The 19,800-nt window shown below is 43.1% G+C and overlaps 2 protein-coding genes across 2 annotated transcripts in view; one reads left to right on the top strand and one right to left on the bottom strand.

Moving 5' to 3' along the window:
• Positions 1-3,608, top strand: part of UBXN11 (UBX domain protein 11) — a 29,241-nt gene extending 25,633 nt beyond the window's left edge. The window contains exons 14-15 of the mRNA XM_075264443.1: positions 3,217-3,342; positions 3,416-3,608. Coding sequence (XP_075120544.1) covers positions 3,217-3,342; positions 3,416-3,569 — 280 coding nt within the window. The 3' untranslated portion in view covers positions 3,570-3,608. The remainder of the gene's footprint in view (positions 1-3,216; positions 3,343-3,415) is intronic.
• Positions 3,609-5,767: 2,159 nt separating this feature from the next.
• SH3BGRL3 (SH3 domain binding glutamate rich protein like 3) lies at positions 5,768-16,544 on the bottom strand. Its single transcript, XM_075262716.1, has 3 exons — positions 16,452-16,544; positions 15,190-15,357; positions 5,768-6,212 (listed from the first exon to the last, which is right to left on the bottom strand). The coding sequence occupies exons 1-3, from the start codon at positions 16,494-16,496 to the stop codon at positions 6,147-6,149; spliced, it is 279 nt and encodes a 92-aa protein (XP_075118817.1). The 5' UTR covers positions 16,497-16,544; the 3' UTR covers positions 5,768-6,146.
• Between the last annotated feature and the right edge of the window lie 3,256 nt (positions 16,545-19,800).

Below are 19,800 nucleotides of genomic sequence, written 5' to 3'. Positions count from 1 at the left end.
ATCATCACTGGCTTACAATGAACATCACAGAATTACAATGAAAATTTAATCCTGTTATAAACAACTTTTCATAGTACAGGTTTAGAAACTTTGTAATATATCTTATTAAAGAAATATGTTTTCTTCTCTACTCTTCAGTTGGTTTCTGCATATTTTGGGGAGCAGGGACAGAAAAGACACTCAAATAGTTGCTACTTCGCTTTGCGATTGTAAACTATTGTAGCAGGTTAGGTTGTAGATCATAAGCTACTAGTACACAGAATGAGGAAATAAATCAATTAACTAGCTGGCTGAAGAATCCTAGTCCTCTCCCCCTTTTCCATAGAGCTCCATGTGTGAAGCTCAAAACCAATCTAATGTAGACAAGCTGTCAGATTGAAGGAGAACAGCTTACACTAAGTTCATACTACAATTGTTCTGGTAGGTTGGAGACGGACCACTAAAATAATAGTAAAATAGCATGTGGCTTTTCTACGTGTGGGTTTTTCGCATGGCTAGCCGCGACTGGATGCCAATGTGGAATACGTGTGAAGATAGGGCATGTCGCATTTTCTTAACGCTAGCTGAAAAAAAATTGGTAGCGGAAAAAAAACTGCAAGTGATTGTCACTGAAATGAATGGGAGGCATTTTTGCAGGCAAATTTTGAGACTGATTCTACATAAAAAAACCGCCTGCAAAAAAACGCTGTGTGAACATACTAATTTTTCCTTTTCAGGCGGACACTGCAATGGAGCCTCTATTGGAAACTCTAGATGTGAACATAGCCTTAATACGTGGTGAAGGAAAAGATTTCCTTAATAAGATCTATTGCAAAGCGTCTTATATTTAAATGCAGTATTAACTTACTGTATTAAAGTTGTTTATAACTGGAGGTATACTTTAACATCTACATATTAAACAGCTGGAGTGAGATAATTTAGGATAAATTTCTGGAATAGGTGATGAAACACCACTCACCTCCACACACTCCCTGCTCAGAGACCTCTACTCAGATCACAGAACACATGCCTACAATGCTCCACCCTATATCTCAGCGAATAGTCAGTTTTCATACTGCAGTTTGATATAGTCCATGTGGCTACAAAGCGTATCTCTGAAGTGCTGTTAAGAGAAGAGTTTAGACAAGATGGCTACCCCCATAATAATGTACAGAAAGGGCTGTGCGGTTTAGAGATGCTCATGGTTACCGTCATTGGTTACTTTATGTAAGCTTCTGGGGCCAAATGGCAGCATGTCTCAGGATTCCTAGACTTAACTGCCATTAAAACAGAAGAGCAGACCGAGTCTGGACTCATCTCCAGCTAAGCTGGCAGCCAACTCCTCCAATCTTAGGCTGGGTTCACACTATCGTAGGTGTCCAACAGCTAGTGTCCGTAGCTAATGTCCGCGCAAGATTTTACCAACGGACACTAGCTGTGTCCGTTTACAATTTCCATGAATTTAAATGGGATATTATGTTGTGTCCTTAAGTGTCCGTTTACAACCGTGTCCGATTTTTCAAGCTGACAGAAAAATCCTACATGCAGGATTTTTCTGTCTGCTTGAAAATTGGACATGGTTGTAAACGGACACTATAAAGGCTATAAAAGTGCAAACCTTGATAAAACAGCATAAACAGAGAAAACACACTTTGCATTATCAGTCTATGTAGTCAACTAAAAGTATTTAATTTTTTTTACTTTGTTCTTCTATAAAAGACAAGCATTTACAGGTCTTGTTTCTATTATTATATAGCATATAATAATGTATAATGTATATAAAATAATTATCACTCCAAATCCTATTCTTATATTATATTTTGATAGGACGACATATTGCAAAATAAAATTTCTCCAGAATTTTGGCACAAAGTCAGTCAGCCAGTAGGTGGTGTAATGTTAGACAAAAATGTCCACCATGTCTAGCAAGATGAACTAAATGTATTATATATCATAATTCTTCCCCAGTGTACAGGAAAATTCACATATGCTAAATTTTTGTTCCCCCCCCTAAATGATAATAGTTCAAAATTTGGCTAGGTTCACATCTGCAATACAGTCTCCATAGGAGATTCCGTTGCAGTTTTTGCCGAAAATTGTCAGAGAGAAGTTCTGCAACATGTACTATTCTTTCTGCCGGGATCAGTGGAAAAACAGCAGAAACTTGACAGACACCCGCGGGACACCATTATGGTCTATGGCAGACCTGGGCAAAGTCCACCCCTCTGACTGATTCAGTCCGGCCCGCACAGCTTTGACTAGGGAGGCGTGTCTTAGTGCCGGCAGAAGATGGAGACATGTGAGTGTGTCATAACGTACTAAAAGATGCAGGGTAGAGAGAGAGTGTGAGTGAGAGTGTGTGTGTGTGTGTCTGTCTCTCTGTCTGTATGTGTCTGTCTATATGTGTCTGAGTAACCTAGGGGCAGAGATGGAAGGGGAATGTTATACTAGGGCAGAGATGGCAGATGGAGGGGGGGACATGAAACTGGGGGAGAGATGGAGGGGGGACATGAAATGGGGAAAATAAAGGGGGATATGAAACTGAGGGAGAAATGGAGGGGAGGACATGAAACTGGGGGTAGATGAAGAGGGCACTTAGACTGGGGGGACATTAAACCATGGAGGAAGCTGTAAGGGGACCTGTCTGCCTCTAGTTGACTCAGTTTAATGTCACCTTCCAGCTACCCCTACGTTTTAATATCTGCTTTCCGATTTTAATGTCCCCCAGTTTCATGTCCCGCTCCAGCTGTCAATTTATTGCCCCCCTCCAACTACCCCCACTGTTTAATGTCCCCTCCAGCTGCTCCAGTTTCGTGTCCCCTCTAGTTTCCACCAGTTTATACTGGGGCACCAGGAGAGGGACTTAATACTGTTGGGCAGTTGGAAGGGAACATTATAATGTGGGGGCATATAATGTACGGGTGACTGTAGGAGGATTATACTTTGTGGGGGCACATGGAAAGATGATTGGGAATGGGCGGAGTCAACGTAGAAGTGGGTGGAGCTAAATTTGCTGTGGCATGGCCCTCTAGCATAGTTTCAAATTCTTATGTGGCCCCATGGGAAAATTAATTGCCCACTCCTGGTCTATGGGGTCTGCTGGTAACTGCTGTTTTAGAGGAAGAGCTCTCCATCATTTGGGTCCCCCGGCAGACCCGAACAACTGAGTGAACGCAAGTGTGAATTTACACTCATATCACTGTTTGATCACTTTTTTTTTTTATTTTTTATTGTCAGGTACCAGAAACCTGCAAATGTGTGTACCCTACGAATCAAGTCTGAGGCTGGAGACCACACTTACAAGGTACAAATGTTGCCCAATGAGACCATTGGAGACCTGCGAGCCTGCCTTTCACAACATATGTAAGTTTTGCTCCTAAATACCCAGTGTTTGCTCTGTTGCTGCCATATCTATTATCGTTATTTATGTCAACAGATCTTCTGATGTTTCATCCTATGATATAATCAGTCGATATCCCCACCATGTTTATGATGACGACACTTGTACTCTTCAAGAGGCTGGCCTTGTACCCAATGCGTTACTCCTACTTAGAAGGAAGAAGCCAAAAGATCCTGAAAAACAGAAGTAACTCCTGGCAACCAAGCAACTGTACTGTGATTTTCAAGAACTACTGTAATATGTAAAACAGATGTAGAACATGACTAATGTAATATATTTTATCCACTTGGGGACCGACTGTCAGAAACGCCCTTCTGACAGTGAAGAGCTGCGGTATCGGCACCGATAACTCTTCACCACATGTGCCCCAGATGGTGAAAGGTCCTCTTTAAAATGGAGTGATTTATGGGGGGGGGGGGGGGTTATATTAGAGAGGCCTTTGAAGACCCCTTCACAACTGAACTGGTTCCTTGAAAAAATGGGTTTTGGAAATGTTTTTGAAAATTTTGAAAATTGCTGTTTAACTTGTCTTATATAGAAAAAAAAATGAAAATGTGATTAAAGTTTGATTACAACATAATGAAGAGATATGGTAAATTCTATTTATGAAGTCATTTGGGTAGTGCCACTTTCTATATGAAAGGCATTCAATTTCAAACTTAGAAAATTGCAGCTCAGAGACCGACTAGACAAGGGAACAGCCTACACTCTTAGACAGTAAGATGGCACAGTAATTATGATCCAGCTAAAGTGGCTCACATAGGTCATGCTATTAGTTGCGACTGTATTCCTTAGGGCTTGTTCACACAGAGTTTTTTTTTGCAGGCAGAGTCTGCCTCAAAATCAGTCTGCAAAAAAGGCTACCATTCATTTGAGTGGGGGACGCTCGCTTTTTCCCCACTAGTGGGAAAAAGAAGTGACATACCCTTTTTCCCGCGGATTTTGCGGTTGAGACAGCTGCAGGTGCGTGACGCAAGTCTCACTCCCAATGAGACCCATTCATTCGTGCCTAATCAGGAGCAGGATGCCACAACAGAATGGCGGTGCACTGCATCAGCATCCCGCCGCGGCTAGCCGTGTGGAGAGTTCACATGGCGGAAAAGGTTTTTGCCGTGTGAACAAACCCTTACCAACTGGTCTCCCTGCACACAGAAGGATGATGTTCTTTCCCCGTATTTACAGTCTTGTTTTTTGGGACAGACCTAATTCCCTGTCTCACCTTCCTGTTTAATGCATTTTTTGAGGAAACGCCTATCCTTGTATCCTTTCTCCACTCTTTCGTCACTCTCATTCCCAAACCTAGCAGAGATCTTCACTGTAGAAATTTTAGGCCTATTGCACACTCAATACCAGTCAGATTCCAAATCCAATGCTATGTTTTTTTTCATTTTTTTTTCCTCCTACAGTCTCTCTATACTTACTACTATCTTTGATGATTGCTGCCTTTTTTTTTTTTTTTAATATCCCATCAACACTTATGAGTTCATTGAGTGTTGATAGGATAGGAATAGATTGTACTGTATGTAGTGTTATAATGCAAATTTAGCCTCTATTCAGATCATGTTTTTTACATCCTTTTAACAAATGCAAAAAAAACAGATCCAAAAAATGGATGCAAACGGATGGCCATCATTGTGGAAAAAAAAATAAAAAATAGATCCGTTCCTCTTTTTTTTTTAAGAATATAAAAACAGTATACCATACTGTATACATGTATCCATCCAAAAAAACACCGACTGATTTTAATTTTTTTAAAAAAAAATTGTCTATGGTCATCTATTTGGATCAGTTTTTTGCATTAATTTTTGATATTCGTTAAACAGATGTAAAAAAAAAACACGAATAGAGTTTGAGGCCGGGGACCCACAGGATGTAAACACCGCGATTTGCCCACAGCAGAGACGCTGCGGGAAAAATTGCGGCATTTTACACTGCAATCAAAGGGGATGGGATTCGTGCAAATCCCATGCCCACTTTGCGGGAAAAAACAATGTTTTAGGCAGTATGGTCTGGTGTGAACAGTAACCACCTGTTTACTTAAGCCCTAGAATGTCTTCTTTACGCTAGGGACTTTCATTAGTAGACATATAAAGTTAATGATTAATACCCTGCAAATAGTGGGTTTTGGACTTATATTAGTAGGACTGCACAATATGAATGGAACTTGTTTAAATCGCCATCACTATACTGCAGCTGTAAATCACCAAGCATTAGCTGCTACAGAATCACTATGTAGAAGTGTCCTTCACAGTGCCTGGTCAAACAAGCAATTGGCACTGTAAATGCCAAGGGTCAAAGTTTCAGTGGCTGTTTGCATGTCATCCAGAAGCCAATAGCACATAATGAAATCCACCCCGTACCAGGTAAAATAATCGAGTGAGAACACAGTTATTGTGAAACATTTATTGATCAGCTGGAAGACACACTTCCTCTTTGGCAGGAAATACACAATTCACAGTCATGATAGGAATGGGGATGGGAGATCACAAAGCTGCCAAAAGGGTAAGGGCTTCTGTAACACTAGAAGGCAAAAAATGACCTCTTGACATCCAGTTTAAAGGCTTATGTTGGAATGAATGGTACAAATTCTACAGGAATGTAGTTTTGTTTTGTAAAACTGGAATGACCAAAAGTGTAAAGTAAAAAAAATACAAAAATAAATTGCAACACTACCAGGTTCCAATAACAAAAACTGAATAAAAGTGATGTAGAAAATAAAAGGAGCCAGGTTAGAGATGAGCAAAATAGATGCAGAGTAGCTTGAAATTTAGTCTTGTGCTAGCAACTCTTCCAACTTGCCGTCTTCCACAGCATCCACAAGCTCCGTGTAACCCTACAGGATATAAAAAGGGATAAATGTGAGAGGGGAACAATATTCATTGTATAACGGTTATGCCTGGCTGCATTATTTATTGTTATGTTTTAGCTGTATAGTACAGGGCATCCTAATACAGGGCGATTCTAAGGTACGGCGACATCAGAGAGGTCCAAGAATACGGAGACACCTGAATAAATGGAAATGCTGGTTGGAAACACCATCATGGGTGTAACATGTTGCTAGGGTTATGTATGTGAACTTCATGCACCCCTTCCCACAAAGGGGGAAAAAACAACTTGCTTCTAAGATGGCAGCTTTCAAAATGGCCACCGATTTGCCCCCTTCCATTTAGCAACAAGCAACACACACACTTTGTTCCCAACCTAAGTTTATTTATTACGGCGTCTCCATCCATGGATCACTCTGTACAAAGTCAATGTACTCACTAGCTGGTTGCATCATTCACGTTATTTTGCCTTAGTGAGTCGGCTGCTCATGTGGTCGGCAGATTGATCTGCCAATTCACACATCAGCCAGAAGTGTATGGAAATAGCCAGGTCAGTCTTATGATCAACTGACCAGCCAGGTCATCGGTCAAAGGCTGAATAAAGTGAATGATGCACCAGACACTTTGGATATGCGGCCATGTAAAATAGAATACATTTTGCTGGAGTGGGGCTTTAACATGTGGCATCATGGACTTGGCAACACATTTCAAGATTGTTGGCCTTGTTCGGTAACAGGACACAGCTAGCTCAATAGCAGCACTAAGATATAAAGGCTCTCCTTGAAATTTTATGATAAAAAAAAAAAAATATACAGGGAGTTAAAACATCTGTTCAATGTTGCTTCCTCTCGGGAACACATTCAAATAGCAATGATCCAACTAGGAAGCAGCACGAAGTAAAAATACAATACAGCAGACCCGCTATTTTACTTGGCATACATTGTATGTGTGATGAAGCATTTACTAGATTTTTCGCTTTTGGCACTATTGCAGGATCGCCACCATCAAACCCTTATTCTCTGGGATTTCTTCAGACTCCATAATGACAAGCCCTATGGAGATGATCAAACATAATAAACAGTATAACTCACCTCTCCTGGCCTTCGGCGCAGAGGCTTCTGGTGTTTTCTGTTCTCTGCTAAGACTGCTAAGGCCCAAGCAGGACAAACTATGCCAGTGTAATGTCACATGCCTCAGCGGTCTCTGACGTCATTTGGAGACGTCTCTGTGAGCAGAAGATGCCAAAAGACACGTGCTGGAGCCCAAAAGAGGTGGGTTACTCTGTTTATTATGTTTGATCACCTCCCCGGGACCTCCACCATCATGGTCTGAGGTCTGAAGAGACCCCACAGTATAATAATGGTTTGTGGATGGCAAACGCCAAAAGTTCAAATGAAAAAAAACTTCAGAAGAATCAAGAAAATTCTCTTGATTCTTCTGAAGTTTTTTTTTTCCCTTTCATTTCTGTAAAACTAGCAGTATGAGCTGCCTCAATTAAAAAATAAAGAAATTTCCCCCTCCCCATTTGAAAATGAGCCCGTGTAGTGTAATGTTACTAAATACCTTACTGATCGCTTCTGATGAATACAGTTTTCTCTATGAACAGGAGGTCAAGTTTACAACTAAGGCCTATGGGAGTCAGATCTGGGCTCTAATAGACGTACATTGTGAATCTGACATCCTCCTCGTACAGGAAACAGTGCCTGCATCACAGGAGCAGAGAGGAAAGTCAGAGCTCGGAAGATGAGCATCTACTGTAACTTCACAATAAAGCTGTAATTGAAGGGGTTGTTTAGGATTTAGGTTTGACTTCAATGGGAACAGAGCTGCAGTACCAGACCCCAGCCACTATATAAGGCACACAACCAACTTTCAGCTCTGTGTTGTGAAGCAGCCACAAATTGTAAGCACACAGTGTAGTTCAAGCCAAGTTCACACTGCCATCATTCAAGTCTATTTGATTAGTCATAGGATCAGAGCAATAGATTAAAAAGCTGACAGACTGACGAATGCAGAGGGAGCACCCACTTTCCCCAAACTGTTAAAACAAGATGGAAGCTTTCTTCCATCTTGTTTATGAAAGACCACCAGCCTTTATGATCTGCATAGAATTCACCATAAAATGTTCTGTAAAAGACCTACAAGGAGTAATAGTAATACATATGTTATATCAGTGATTTATAGATAGATATAGAGATTTATTGAGCTTTGTAGAGCAGATATAAATGGTGGCCTTAAGCAATAAAAACTCAAGAGTAGCCAGGGATAGAAATAAACTTGACAAACTGATCAGAAGGGCCATCTATGACCTGTGGAGCCTCCTGGACCCAGTACAGGTGGTGGGTGACAGAAGGATACTGTCCATGGTGAGCTCCATGCTGGAGAACAACTCCCATCCCATGTGTGAGACCGTGACAGCACTGGGCAGTAGTGTCAGTGACTGACTGCTTCACCCCAAGTGTGAGAAGGAACGCTATCGAAGATCCTTCCTCCCAACTGCAGTCAGGCTGTATAATCAACATCAGGCTAAGTGGAGATCACTCCGCACAGAGAACTAAGTGATCCTGACTTGCTTTTTTTTTTTTTTTTACTCATTTTATTGAAACATAACAGAGCAAATAATACAGGTAAATAAAACAGAATAGAAGCAAAAACCAAACATAAGAAAAGAGCACAAACGAACAAAGATGAGACACATCATTATCCCCTCCCATCCCCAAACCCCCTCCCACCACCCGTACAGTTCAGAGTAACACAGTACATATTCTGAGGAAAGGAAACATTATCATAACAGAGGGGGGTTGCAAACCTTACTGGCACAAGCCATCGCTTACGGAGTGAAGGCACCAGTAGCCAAACGCATTGAAGGGGCAGAGTATTGGGTCATGGGGGAGTCACACCAGGCACCCCAAACTTTAGCAAACTTCTGAGGACAGGCTCTACGTTAATATATAATCTGGTTAAATGGGAGAACCGCGTTAACCAGTTTTCGCCACTGAGGAACGGATGGGGATCAAGGGGCCATCCACTGCAAAGTGATGGCTTTCCTCGCATAGAACAGGCATTCCCCTAGGAAAATGCGGACGTGGTGCTGCCACAATTCCTCCTCCAGCACACCAAACAGGCATACTTCGGGAGAAAACGGGACAGGGCGTTGCAGGACATCTGTCAGAAGGTCTACCACCCCCTTCCAAAAGTCCTGAATAACTGGGCAGCTCCACAGCAGGTGCCAAAAGTCCGCACGGGGGCATGAATATTGAAGGCAGTTAGGGCCAGGTAGCCGACCCATCCGGTGCAACCGGACTGGAGTCAAATAGCACTGGTGTAGAATGAAAATTTGGATCAATTTGTTATTAGCAGAGGGTGAGACGTAGAGAGGAGACTAAGATCTCCTGAAACGTCTCCTCTGTCAGCTCTGGAATATTAGCACGCCATCTCATCAATGTCGGGGCATCGGCTAGAGATACCTTCACATGAATCAAGTGATCATAAAGAACTGAAATAAGGCCCCCTGGGCCCCGGGATCGTAGCACACCAATAAGCGGGTATTCTGATATAGCACAGGGTTGGTGAGGGAACACTGAGGAGAGGGCATGTCGAATCTGGAGGAATCTAAAGAATTGGTGCCTCGGAATCTCATGAGAGGAGACCAGGGACTCAAAGTAACAAACACCCCTTGTGTGTATAAGTCTGCCAAGGAAGACACCCCATATTTGGCCCAGGACCTGGCGTCGGGTAGTTTAAACAGATCAGATAATCCAGGATTGTCCCATAAAGGGGTCTCTGCAGGAGTATCAGAATACGAGGATACCTTCCTAGCCTGTTTCCAAACCTGCTCTGCCATGGCATGAATGGGTAGCAGCTGACCTTTAAACAACAGAGACTGGTCCAGGACCGGCCACAATACACGTAGGTCCAGGTGGTGAGCCAGGTGCGCCTCAGGTCCCGAAAGCTGAGTTGGGGAGAGCTATGGCTTTATAAAGCGTAGCTGCCCCGCCAAATGATAGAGAAATAAGTTAGGATGTGATGCACCCCCAAGCTGTTTTGGCCTCTGGAGAGCAGATAGCCGTAATTTGGGTCTAGAATGTCCCCAGACAAACGAGGTCCACAAGGAGTCAATCTGTCTAAAAAAATTGGAGAGGGACGGGCACAGCTGAGTTGCTAAGGGAGTATAGGCATTTGGGCAGAACGATCGATCATTTTTATCAGGTTAATTCTACCGGCTACAGACAATGGCAAAGCAGCCCAGGTCTCGAATTTAGATTGGAAGTGCGAGAGTAGGGGAAAAACATTAAGGTCTACGTACCTCCTATAGTCTCTAGGGATCATAATTCCAAGATATTTAAAAGCCAAGACCACCGGCAAACCACAGTCCACCTCTCCCTCCGCTGCTGTCGGAGTACGACCTATGGGCATATAAAAGAACTTGGACCAGTTGGTACGCAGGCCCGAATAATTACCAAAAGTATTTATCACTTCCATAGCTCGAGGCGAGGATGTAGAGGGGGCAGTCATGAATAGGAGGAGGTCGTCAGCATAAAGCGCAGTCCTCTCCTCCCTGGGACCAATAGATACACCTCTGTAGACAGGATCATGCCGGAGAAGCAAGGCCAAGGGTTCTATAGCTAGAGCAAACAGCAGTGGAGAAAGAGGGCAACCCTGTCTCGTGCCCCTACCTAACGTGAAATATGGAAACAGCGAACCATTAATGGATAGCGCCACCCTGGGAGAACTATACAAAATAGAGATCCACGTGATAAAGCGATCCCCAAACCTATATTTACGCAAAGACTGTAGAAGGAAAGGCCATTTGGAGTCGAATGCCTTGGCCGCATCTAAAGAGGCCACTGCCCAGTCCTCCGAGGAGACCGAGCCAATCTGGGTCACCACCTGGACGCGTCTGAGGTTGTCAGATGTGGACTTACCGGGCATGAAGCCGGTTTGATCCGGATGGATCAAATCTAGAATCACCGTATTAAGTCTCCTCGCCAACATCTTAGTCAGTAGCTTGTAATCAGAATTCAGCAAGGATATAGGCCTATAAGAGCCACAGTCCAATGGATCCTTATCCGGTTTAAGAAGAACAATAATAGTCGCCTCATAAAAGGACGCCGGAAGACTGCGGCCCTCAAAGGCAGATTCATAGCACTTCAGCAGCACAGGCAGGAGCACAGACCCATATTGAGCATATACCTCCAGTGGAATACCGTCAGGACCCGGGGATTTCCCCCTCGCCATGTCCGTCAGCTCCTCATCCTGAGTCCTTTTTAGTTTCTATGACTCCTAGTATCTTTCTATCTGCTATTCTGAGCTTGTATGTGTTCTTTCTTGTAATATATTACTGTATTATCCATGCTGCTGTAACACACTGAATTTCCCCACGGTGGGATTATTAAAGGATTATCTTATCTCTAGAATCAGAAGTGTCAAACATTTCAGGAATGACATGCTACAGAAATATTGCCACCAAAACAAAAGTCTATCTATTATCTTAGGTTTATCACACAGCAAATATAAGTAGAACATAAAAGGTAGTAAGTTGTTCACATTCAGGAAAGTCAAGACTTGAAGTCTCGGCCAAAGGAAGTGGTAAAGGCCAAGTCTTTAAATGGGCTTATAAAAAGGACTGAACGCCTTTGCATGTGTGTCAGTGTGTGTTTACTTATGTGAGCGGAAAATTCGCCTAGTCCACTGTGGGCTACAGATAAAATCTCAGACAAAGAATAGAATTTACTTAGTGTTCAGTGGACTAGTCTGCTTTCTGCTTCAGAGGAACAACAGTTCCAGTGTTTCAATGAGAGAAGCTTCCAACATGGCACTGGGAAGAAATCAGAACATTGGCCTTCAGATCACTACATATAATCTGCATTGAGGTTTTCTTCTGATTCCTTTATAGTGAAGTGTCATGCTGGTAACATTAGTGGAAGTATTTAGTAAAATAGCTTATGGTCGACCTGTCACAGTGTGACGTTATTAATATTATTTATTAATGGAGCATGCCCTTGCTAGAATGGCAACTAACATTGCATTTCTATTGCATTTTGTTGTAATTCTGTTGCTTTTTTCCATATCAAAAGCATCTTAAGGGTGCATTCACACTACGTTTCCTAAAGCTTATTCTGAACGTAAAACACGTTCAGAATAAGCGGCGTATAAAGCAGCTCCATTCATTTCTATGGGAGCCGGCATACGAGCGCTCCCCATAGAAATGAATGGGCTGTTTCTTTCACTGCGAGCACTCCCATTGAAGTGAATGGGAAGTGCCGGCGTATACGGCAAGCTCTGCTCATGCCGAGCCGTACACGCCGGCACTTCCCATTCACTTCAATGGGACTGCACGGAGTGAAAGAAGCAGCCCATTCATTTCTATGGGGAGCGCTCGTATGCCGGCTCCCATAGAAATGAATGGAGCTGCTTTATACGCCGCTTATTCTAAACGTGTTTTACGTTCAGAATAAGCTTCAGGAAACGTAGTGTGAATGCACCCTAAATGGAATTTTTCACTATAAAATGACCAATTCTTTCAATCAAGTTTTATGTTAAACTATTTATTTATTTTTTTGTTAAAAGAGTTTATTTTTGCTTTGTAACAACAACCGCAGCGTTACATGGAAAAAAAAAAAAGCAGGCAGTGCATATATCACACACATATACATAACATAATAATCAAGACAAAAATCAAAATAGGGAAGTTTACAAAAAGGACAAGGGTAGACCAGATCCAACCACAGCACGTATAGTAACTAGCAAACCCGCACCATTCATACTGTTCTCTGACCCCACTTACTGTGTTAAACAGAGTTTTCGGTAAGGTCTTTAAAATTTTTTCCATGTTATTATCTATATTTTAAAATATACCTAAAATCCCTGCAGTTCTAACCCTGTCCACTAGAACACATAATATGCAGATACTTCCTATTTTCTGCAGGAGATTTCTTCCATCTCACTTACCAGCACACTGATGATCTCAGCTATCACACATATGTAGATAAGAATCCACCATTCACAATAGATCTACTCCCCACTCCCAGAGCATGCCTAGAAACTGCTCTCATAGGGGCCACATGGTGACTCAGTGGTTAGCACTGCAGCAATGGGTCCTGGTGTTCAAATCCCACCAAAGGGGAAAAAAAAAAAAAAAATCATCTGCAAGGAGTTTGTATGCTCTCCCTGTGTTTGCAAAAAAGACATACTGATAGGGGGAAAAAAAAAGTACATTGTGAGCTCTATGTGGGGCTAACAATCTAAATTTAAAAAAAAAAAAAAAAAAAATGAAAAGAAAACCGGTCCCATACAATTCAGTAGGGTCTGCTCCAGACCATTGTGTGGTATGGAGAAGACAGAAAGTCCCAGACTATTTAAAGAGGACCTTTCACCGATTTGGGCACAGGCAGTTCTATATACTGCTGGAAAACTAACAGTGCGCTGAATTCAGCACACTGACGGCTTTCCCGATCTGTGCCCTGGGTAAAGAGTTATCGGTCCCGGAACCGTAGCTCTTTACAGTCAGAAGGGCGTTCCTGACAGTCAGTCATACAACTGCAGATAAAAGTAGGGACCCATACATTTCTATGGGCCCATACACACAGCCATAGTTTTTGCGACTGTGTGTTCGGGCTACATTTTAGAGACACTAATTATGGAGCAAATCCTATACCTGTCCATATTTGCAGCTCGTTGCATTCAGTAAAATGGAAGGGTCAGTGAAAGCAACAGATGACACCCGGATATCATTCATGCCGTTTCCACTAGACTGCAAACTGCACACTGCCATGTGCATGAGGCCTTCAGCTTAGTGGCAAGAGTTGGAATTATAAGATTTTTAGGTTGTTTTTTTTTTTTGTTTTTTTTTTTAAATATAGATTAAAAAGTCAAATTAAAAACAATCACTAAAAATTCCTAAAAATATGTTTAACCCCTTCCCGACATGCGCCGTAATAGTACGGCGCATGTCGGGTCTGTAATTATGGCGACCGCCCGGGAGCCGGGCGCCCGCCATAGCCGCCGGGTGTCTACTGCTTTAAGCAGTAGACAACCGGCTCTAATGCCTCCGATCGGTCCCCGGACCGATCGGAGGCATTAACCCCTCCGGCACTGCGGTCAAAGGCGCCGGAGGCGCCATTTTCCCGGCGGTGCATGGGCGCCGCCATTTTGGCAGGGATCGCCGGCTCCTGGAGCATGCTCCAGGGCTGACGTCATGTTGCCATGACAGCCGGGAGCCTTGTTAAAGGCTCCCAGCCAGTCTGCAAATTCTCTCTTTTCCTGTTCGGTAAACGCCGTAGCGGGAAAAATAGTCAAAAGTGCCAAACCGCCATTTTCACTGTTTTGATTCTGATAAAAATTTGAATAAAAAGTGATCAAAGCAATAACATTTCCCGAAAATTGTAGAACTAAAAAGTACACCCGGCCCCGCAAAAAAAGACGCCCTATGCATCCCCGTACACCTACGTATAAAAAAAGTTACGGCCGTCGGAATATGGCGACTTTTAGAAAAAAAAATTTTCAACACAGTTTTGGAATTTTTTTTAGGGGTCAAAATGTAAATAAAACCATATAAATTTGGTATCCCTGGAACCATACCGAAACACAGAATACAGGGGACATGTCATTTTGGCTGCACAGTGAACGCCGTAAAACCAAAGCCCATAAGAAAGTCGCAGAAATGCATTTTTTCTTCAAATCCACCCCATTCTGAATTTTTTTCCTGCTTCCCAGTACATTATATAGAATAATTAATGGTAGCATCATCAAGAAAAATTTGTCCCGCAAAAATTAAGAGCTCATATGGCTCTGGGAGCGGAGAAATAAAAGTTATGGGGTTTAGAAGGAGGGGAGTCAAAAACGAAAATCAAAAAATGCCATTGGCGGGAAGGGGATAATATAAAAACATGATTTAAACAATAGATCATTTCTTGGGGACACTTTGAACCAGGTACACGTATTTCCTTCTAGCCACTTCAGGTATAGGAAATTAGTAGTCCTTACCCCAATGTACTTATCTCCACGGCACAACTGCGGTGGGACTGCACAGGGGTCTCCAGCCTTCTTTCGCATTTCTTCCAGATAGCATTTGTCTAAGGAAATATCCACTGAATCATATTTGATTCCTCTAGTCTCGAAAATCCGCTTCACTTCACACTGCCGAGCTTTTGTCTGAAATGTCAAAGGTGGGAAACAATCAGAACAAAGAAAACCAACTCTATGTAGAAGGAAAATATGGAAGAAGACAATGACTAAAAAATATAAAGAGGAAGAGGTTAAAATAGGAAGTGAAGGTACTAAAAAAAGGAAATATTGTGATCGCACAAGTCTCAGAATACAGAAGAACACGAAATGACAAGTGAACGCCTTGTTCATGCGGTGAGAAGAGTATGTGTAACTTTACATAAGGCGAATGGTGGAAATAATGGTGGAATATTAGTCAATATATTCAATACCCCAAGTTATCCATAGGGGACAGTGTAACACTATCAGGACTGCTAGCAACACTGAGCAAATCTAAAAACAAACAAACATGGCTTTACCCACATGTCATTGACAGGGAAATGTCAGTACATGGCTACTGAGGACTTTATTAGAGCAGCCATTTGTAGTAGCCCAGACAGACCCTACTGAACGGACGTCACTGTGACTGGTAATGGAGAGGCCATTCTAGCAGCTGATAAGTGGGGGGTCCAGACACTCACACCCCCTACCATTACCAATCATGGTAATAGCCAAGAGGGGTTTCCAGGCTTAATACCTTCAATTGGAGATTGGTTGGGGTCTGACACCCCAATACCCTGTCGATCAGTTTGAAGAGGTCGCAGCCTGCCCTCCTCAATACTCACTATGCACAGTGCTTAGTACCCCAGCTCAGCCCATTCTCTTGGATTGGACTGAGCTGCAGATCATCTGCCCGATGAATGTGACCCCCACGTTAATTAGATTTTGGAGAGGTGACGTTCCCTCAGAGATAAGCGGCTGCAGGACACCTCCTATCTCCTTCCCTCCATACATCACTATGGTGGTGTTCTTGGATCCCAATAACAGCAGCGCTACATCCACATCCCTGAGCTACAATATAGGAAACCCAAGTAACCCAGAAACTATTACTGGCTGACAGCTGCGGCAGTGACAAAGACAGTTACTAACTGAAAGAGGTTACTATAGGGTATATGGCTTCCATGGACTGGCAGCAGCCAGGAGCGGAGCCACCTCACTGCACACAGCCTGCCGTTGCCAGCGCCGCCCGCCCTCCTCCTCACCTCTCGGGAGTGGGTCACCGATGTCACATATAGAATCAGCGACATCCTAATCGTTCAGATTCCGTTCAACACTGAAGACTTCCGACCTCTCCCACCACGTGTCCACCCCTGGACCAATTATAGAGCAGAGACTAACACGTGATGACCAGCTGTGAACTACAAATCCCAATATGCAGTGCGATCTTTCCTGGCGTCGAGCTGCTGCCCAAGGAAATAAAGCTCCGCCAGGGAATGTGCCCGCTGCCCTGCTTGTAGTAGTATCAGGTGTGGTTGGCTCTGCACAGCTCACTGGTTGTCATTGGAGCACATAAACCAGTGTGCGGTATCTGCAATGGTAAAAACCAATGACTCGGCCATGACTGGATTTGCCGTTGCAAAGTTCAACATATGGGATACATATTCTTCTAGCTTCATAAATCAGGCATAAGGAGACCCAATGATTATTACTATTATTTTATGTAGATTGTATATAGGGATCACAATGTACATTATTTCCTATCAGTATGTCTTTGTAGAATGGGAGGAAACCCACGCAAACACGGGGAGAACATACAGACTCCTTGCAGATGTTGTTCCAAGGCTGCAGTGCTAACCACTGAGCCACCCAGTTGCCCCAAGACCCAATGATTATGTTGGGCTTTTTTTTCCATTTATGTTATTTGGCGAAGGAGGGGGGATTCAAAAATGTTTTTCTATTTTTATGACAGGTCTCAATAGTAATATAGCCCAGGCAAGCACGGGTGTCGGTAAGTCAATAGAACAGTTCCCACGATTTCCCTGCAAAATAACTATCTGATAACCAACACTGCTGCCAGGTCCCTGCTATGTAAAGCAGCTGAGATCCAGTGCACGGTTACAGCAGTTTACGTCACATGTATGACACTGGTGTACCCAGGATAATGTACTTCATGCCATATGTGGGTATAAACTGCTGTTGGGCACAGATGGGAAGGAGCATTACTTGGTGCACAGACTTAGACGGTTTGGTTTTTAGACATTATGACACTTTTGCAGCGTTGAAACACCAGTAAATCCCCTGATATATGACCCCATTTTGGAAGCTACATCCCTGAAGGAATTTATCCAGGGGTGCAGTGAATATTTTTTTTAACCCCCAAGTGTTCATTAAATATTAGCTTCTGCCCACGACTTCATCTGCAGGTTGTTGGCGTTGATAATCCGCCTATGTTCAGCAAATTGCTGCCGTTGATGGTTTGCCTGCTCCGGCATTTTGGAAGCTCGCAAGCTGTCCTACTGCTGACCTTGTTCCTCACACCGTGCCTTTGATTGTTCCGGCATCTCATCAGCTTGCTGGGACGCCATATAATGAGCGTGTTGTTGGTGTTGATGATGCGCCTGCTCCAGCGTTTCTGCAGCTGTCAAGCCGCTGAACTCGTTCCTCGCGCTGTGCCCATGATTGTTCCAGCATCTCGCTGGGATGCCATATAATGAGCGTGTTGTTGGCGTCGACGATCTTCCTCAGCTGTGCTTGAGGAGAACTCTGTTGACTTGTGGTGCCCTTCATAGTTGTCATTGTTTGCAACAAATTAGATTTTCTTTTTCCAGGCATGTTGAAAATTGGCAAACTGACAATTTGGATTAAAAGGCGTTTGCCCATGTTTGTCAGCACTGCCTGGAGCAGATCAGATAATATGCAAATGTGTATACACACTGAGGGTTAGTGTGTGCTTACACAGAGTCATAACAGCCCTGGCTTTCTCAGAAGGTGACATAAGAACAGTGTAATATACAGTAATATGTGAACAAAAATTCATAACAGTCATGAAGCAATATTAGTAGGATAGGATAGGCTAATGTGTGTTCAGCCTAGCTTACATCAGAGATGAACGCTCCAAAAGCTGAAGTCCCAGAACCAAAATGATGCTCTTTTCATTCTGTGCCCAAACAGTGGTTTATACCCCCATATGATATTAAGTACGTTATCCTGGGTACAGCAGTGTCCTTCATGTGGGTGTAAACTGCAGTTTGGGCGCACAGCAGAGCACAGAAGGGAAGGAGCGCTATGTGCTTTTGAAGTGTAGATTTAGACTGCAAATCTGACATGGTTTCCAAAAAAACCAACAGAGACCCTAAAATTGCCCCTACAAAATGGGGTCACTTCTTGGGGAATGCCAATTTACTGGCACCTCCTGGGCTCTGTAAAAAAAAAAAACATAGCCAAAAAGTCCCTCTAAATCTCTTCTGAGCCCTGCTTTTTGTCCAATAAACATTATATGCCCACATATCCAACTTTTTTTGTACCCGGGATAGCCCATTTAATAGTTTTAGGAGTGCATGTCTGTAACCACAAGCACTCTTGGACTGAAAATGATAATACAGGCGTCGAAATTTCACCCCCTCGGTAGGACCTTGCACATGGGAGTGGGGTCACTGGTAATCCCGCCGCTGTTGCAGTGAGTGGGTGACCGGCGAGGTGCTATTTTGCAGAGCACTGCGACCGCAGGGATGGGGGGGGGGGGGGGGGGAAGGTATGACTAGTGTGACGTACACACTGAAGACCACCCCCCCGCACCTGAAAGAGAAAGAAAGATGCAAGACAAAGACCCGAGTCAGGTCGTATCTGCCTCCTAAGACACTAGGTTCAAACTGACTAGCACAGAGTCTGTGAGAAGGGTATAGCCCAGAGGTGGAGTCGACAACTTTTCATTCTCCTAGAGTCAACCTCTTAGTGGCTAGGACCATACCATGATGTCCCCCAGTGAAATAAGCGAGAAAAATGAATTGTTAGGGGTAGTCAGAATCTGAAAATGTTGGGAAATTCTGCCCTAATATAACAATCAGAGGCTCTGGGGAGGTGATTAAATGTAACAAACAGTATAACTCTCCTCTCCCAGGCTCCGGGCCTTCCAGCTTCTGTTCACAGAGACATCTCTGAATGACATCAGTAAGTCACATTGGCGACGATAAGCAAAATGACACTGTCGCAATGTCACATAGGGTCCACCTCAGTGGTCTCTGACATTCATAGACATCTCTGAACAGAAGACACAGGAAGACAAGATTAGAAGAGAAGAGTTACACTGTCTATTGTCTGAGCACCACCGCAGAGCCTCTGATCATTATACTCTGGGGTCTGAAGAGCCCCAAGAAAATTCATAAAGAAAACCACATGGGCAACTATACGGCTTTATAGGGTATGTGGGCCACTATGGGACTTATATATATATCACTGTATTTCTTGTTTTATATAAATGTTGGCTGTCCACCTTTTAAAATAAATTTTTACACAAAAATATTTGAACTTTTTAAAAAATAGTTTATTATAGGAAAGTAAAAACACAAAACATGTTTTACATCTAGGCGGACTATAAACATTTAATGTAGAACC

This window comes from Leptodactylus fuscus, chromosome 2 (genome assembly GCF_031893055.1).
Source record: "Leptodactylus fuscus isolate aLepFus1 chromosome 2, aLepFus1.hap2, whole genome shotgun sequence".
NCBI classification, from domain to species: domain Eukaryota; kingdom Metazoa; phylum Chordata; class Amphibia; order Anura; family Leptodactylidae; genus Leptodactylus; species Leptodactylus fuscus.
Note: the sequence above shows the minus strand (reverse complement) of the source record. Positions and strands in the feature narration are given on the sequence as shown.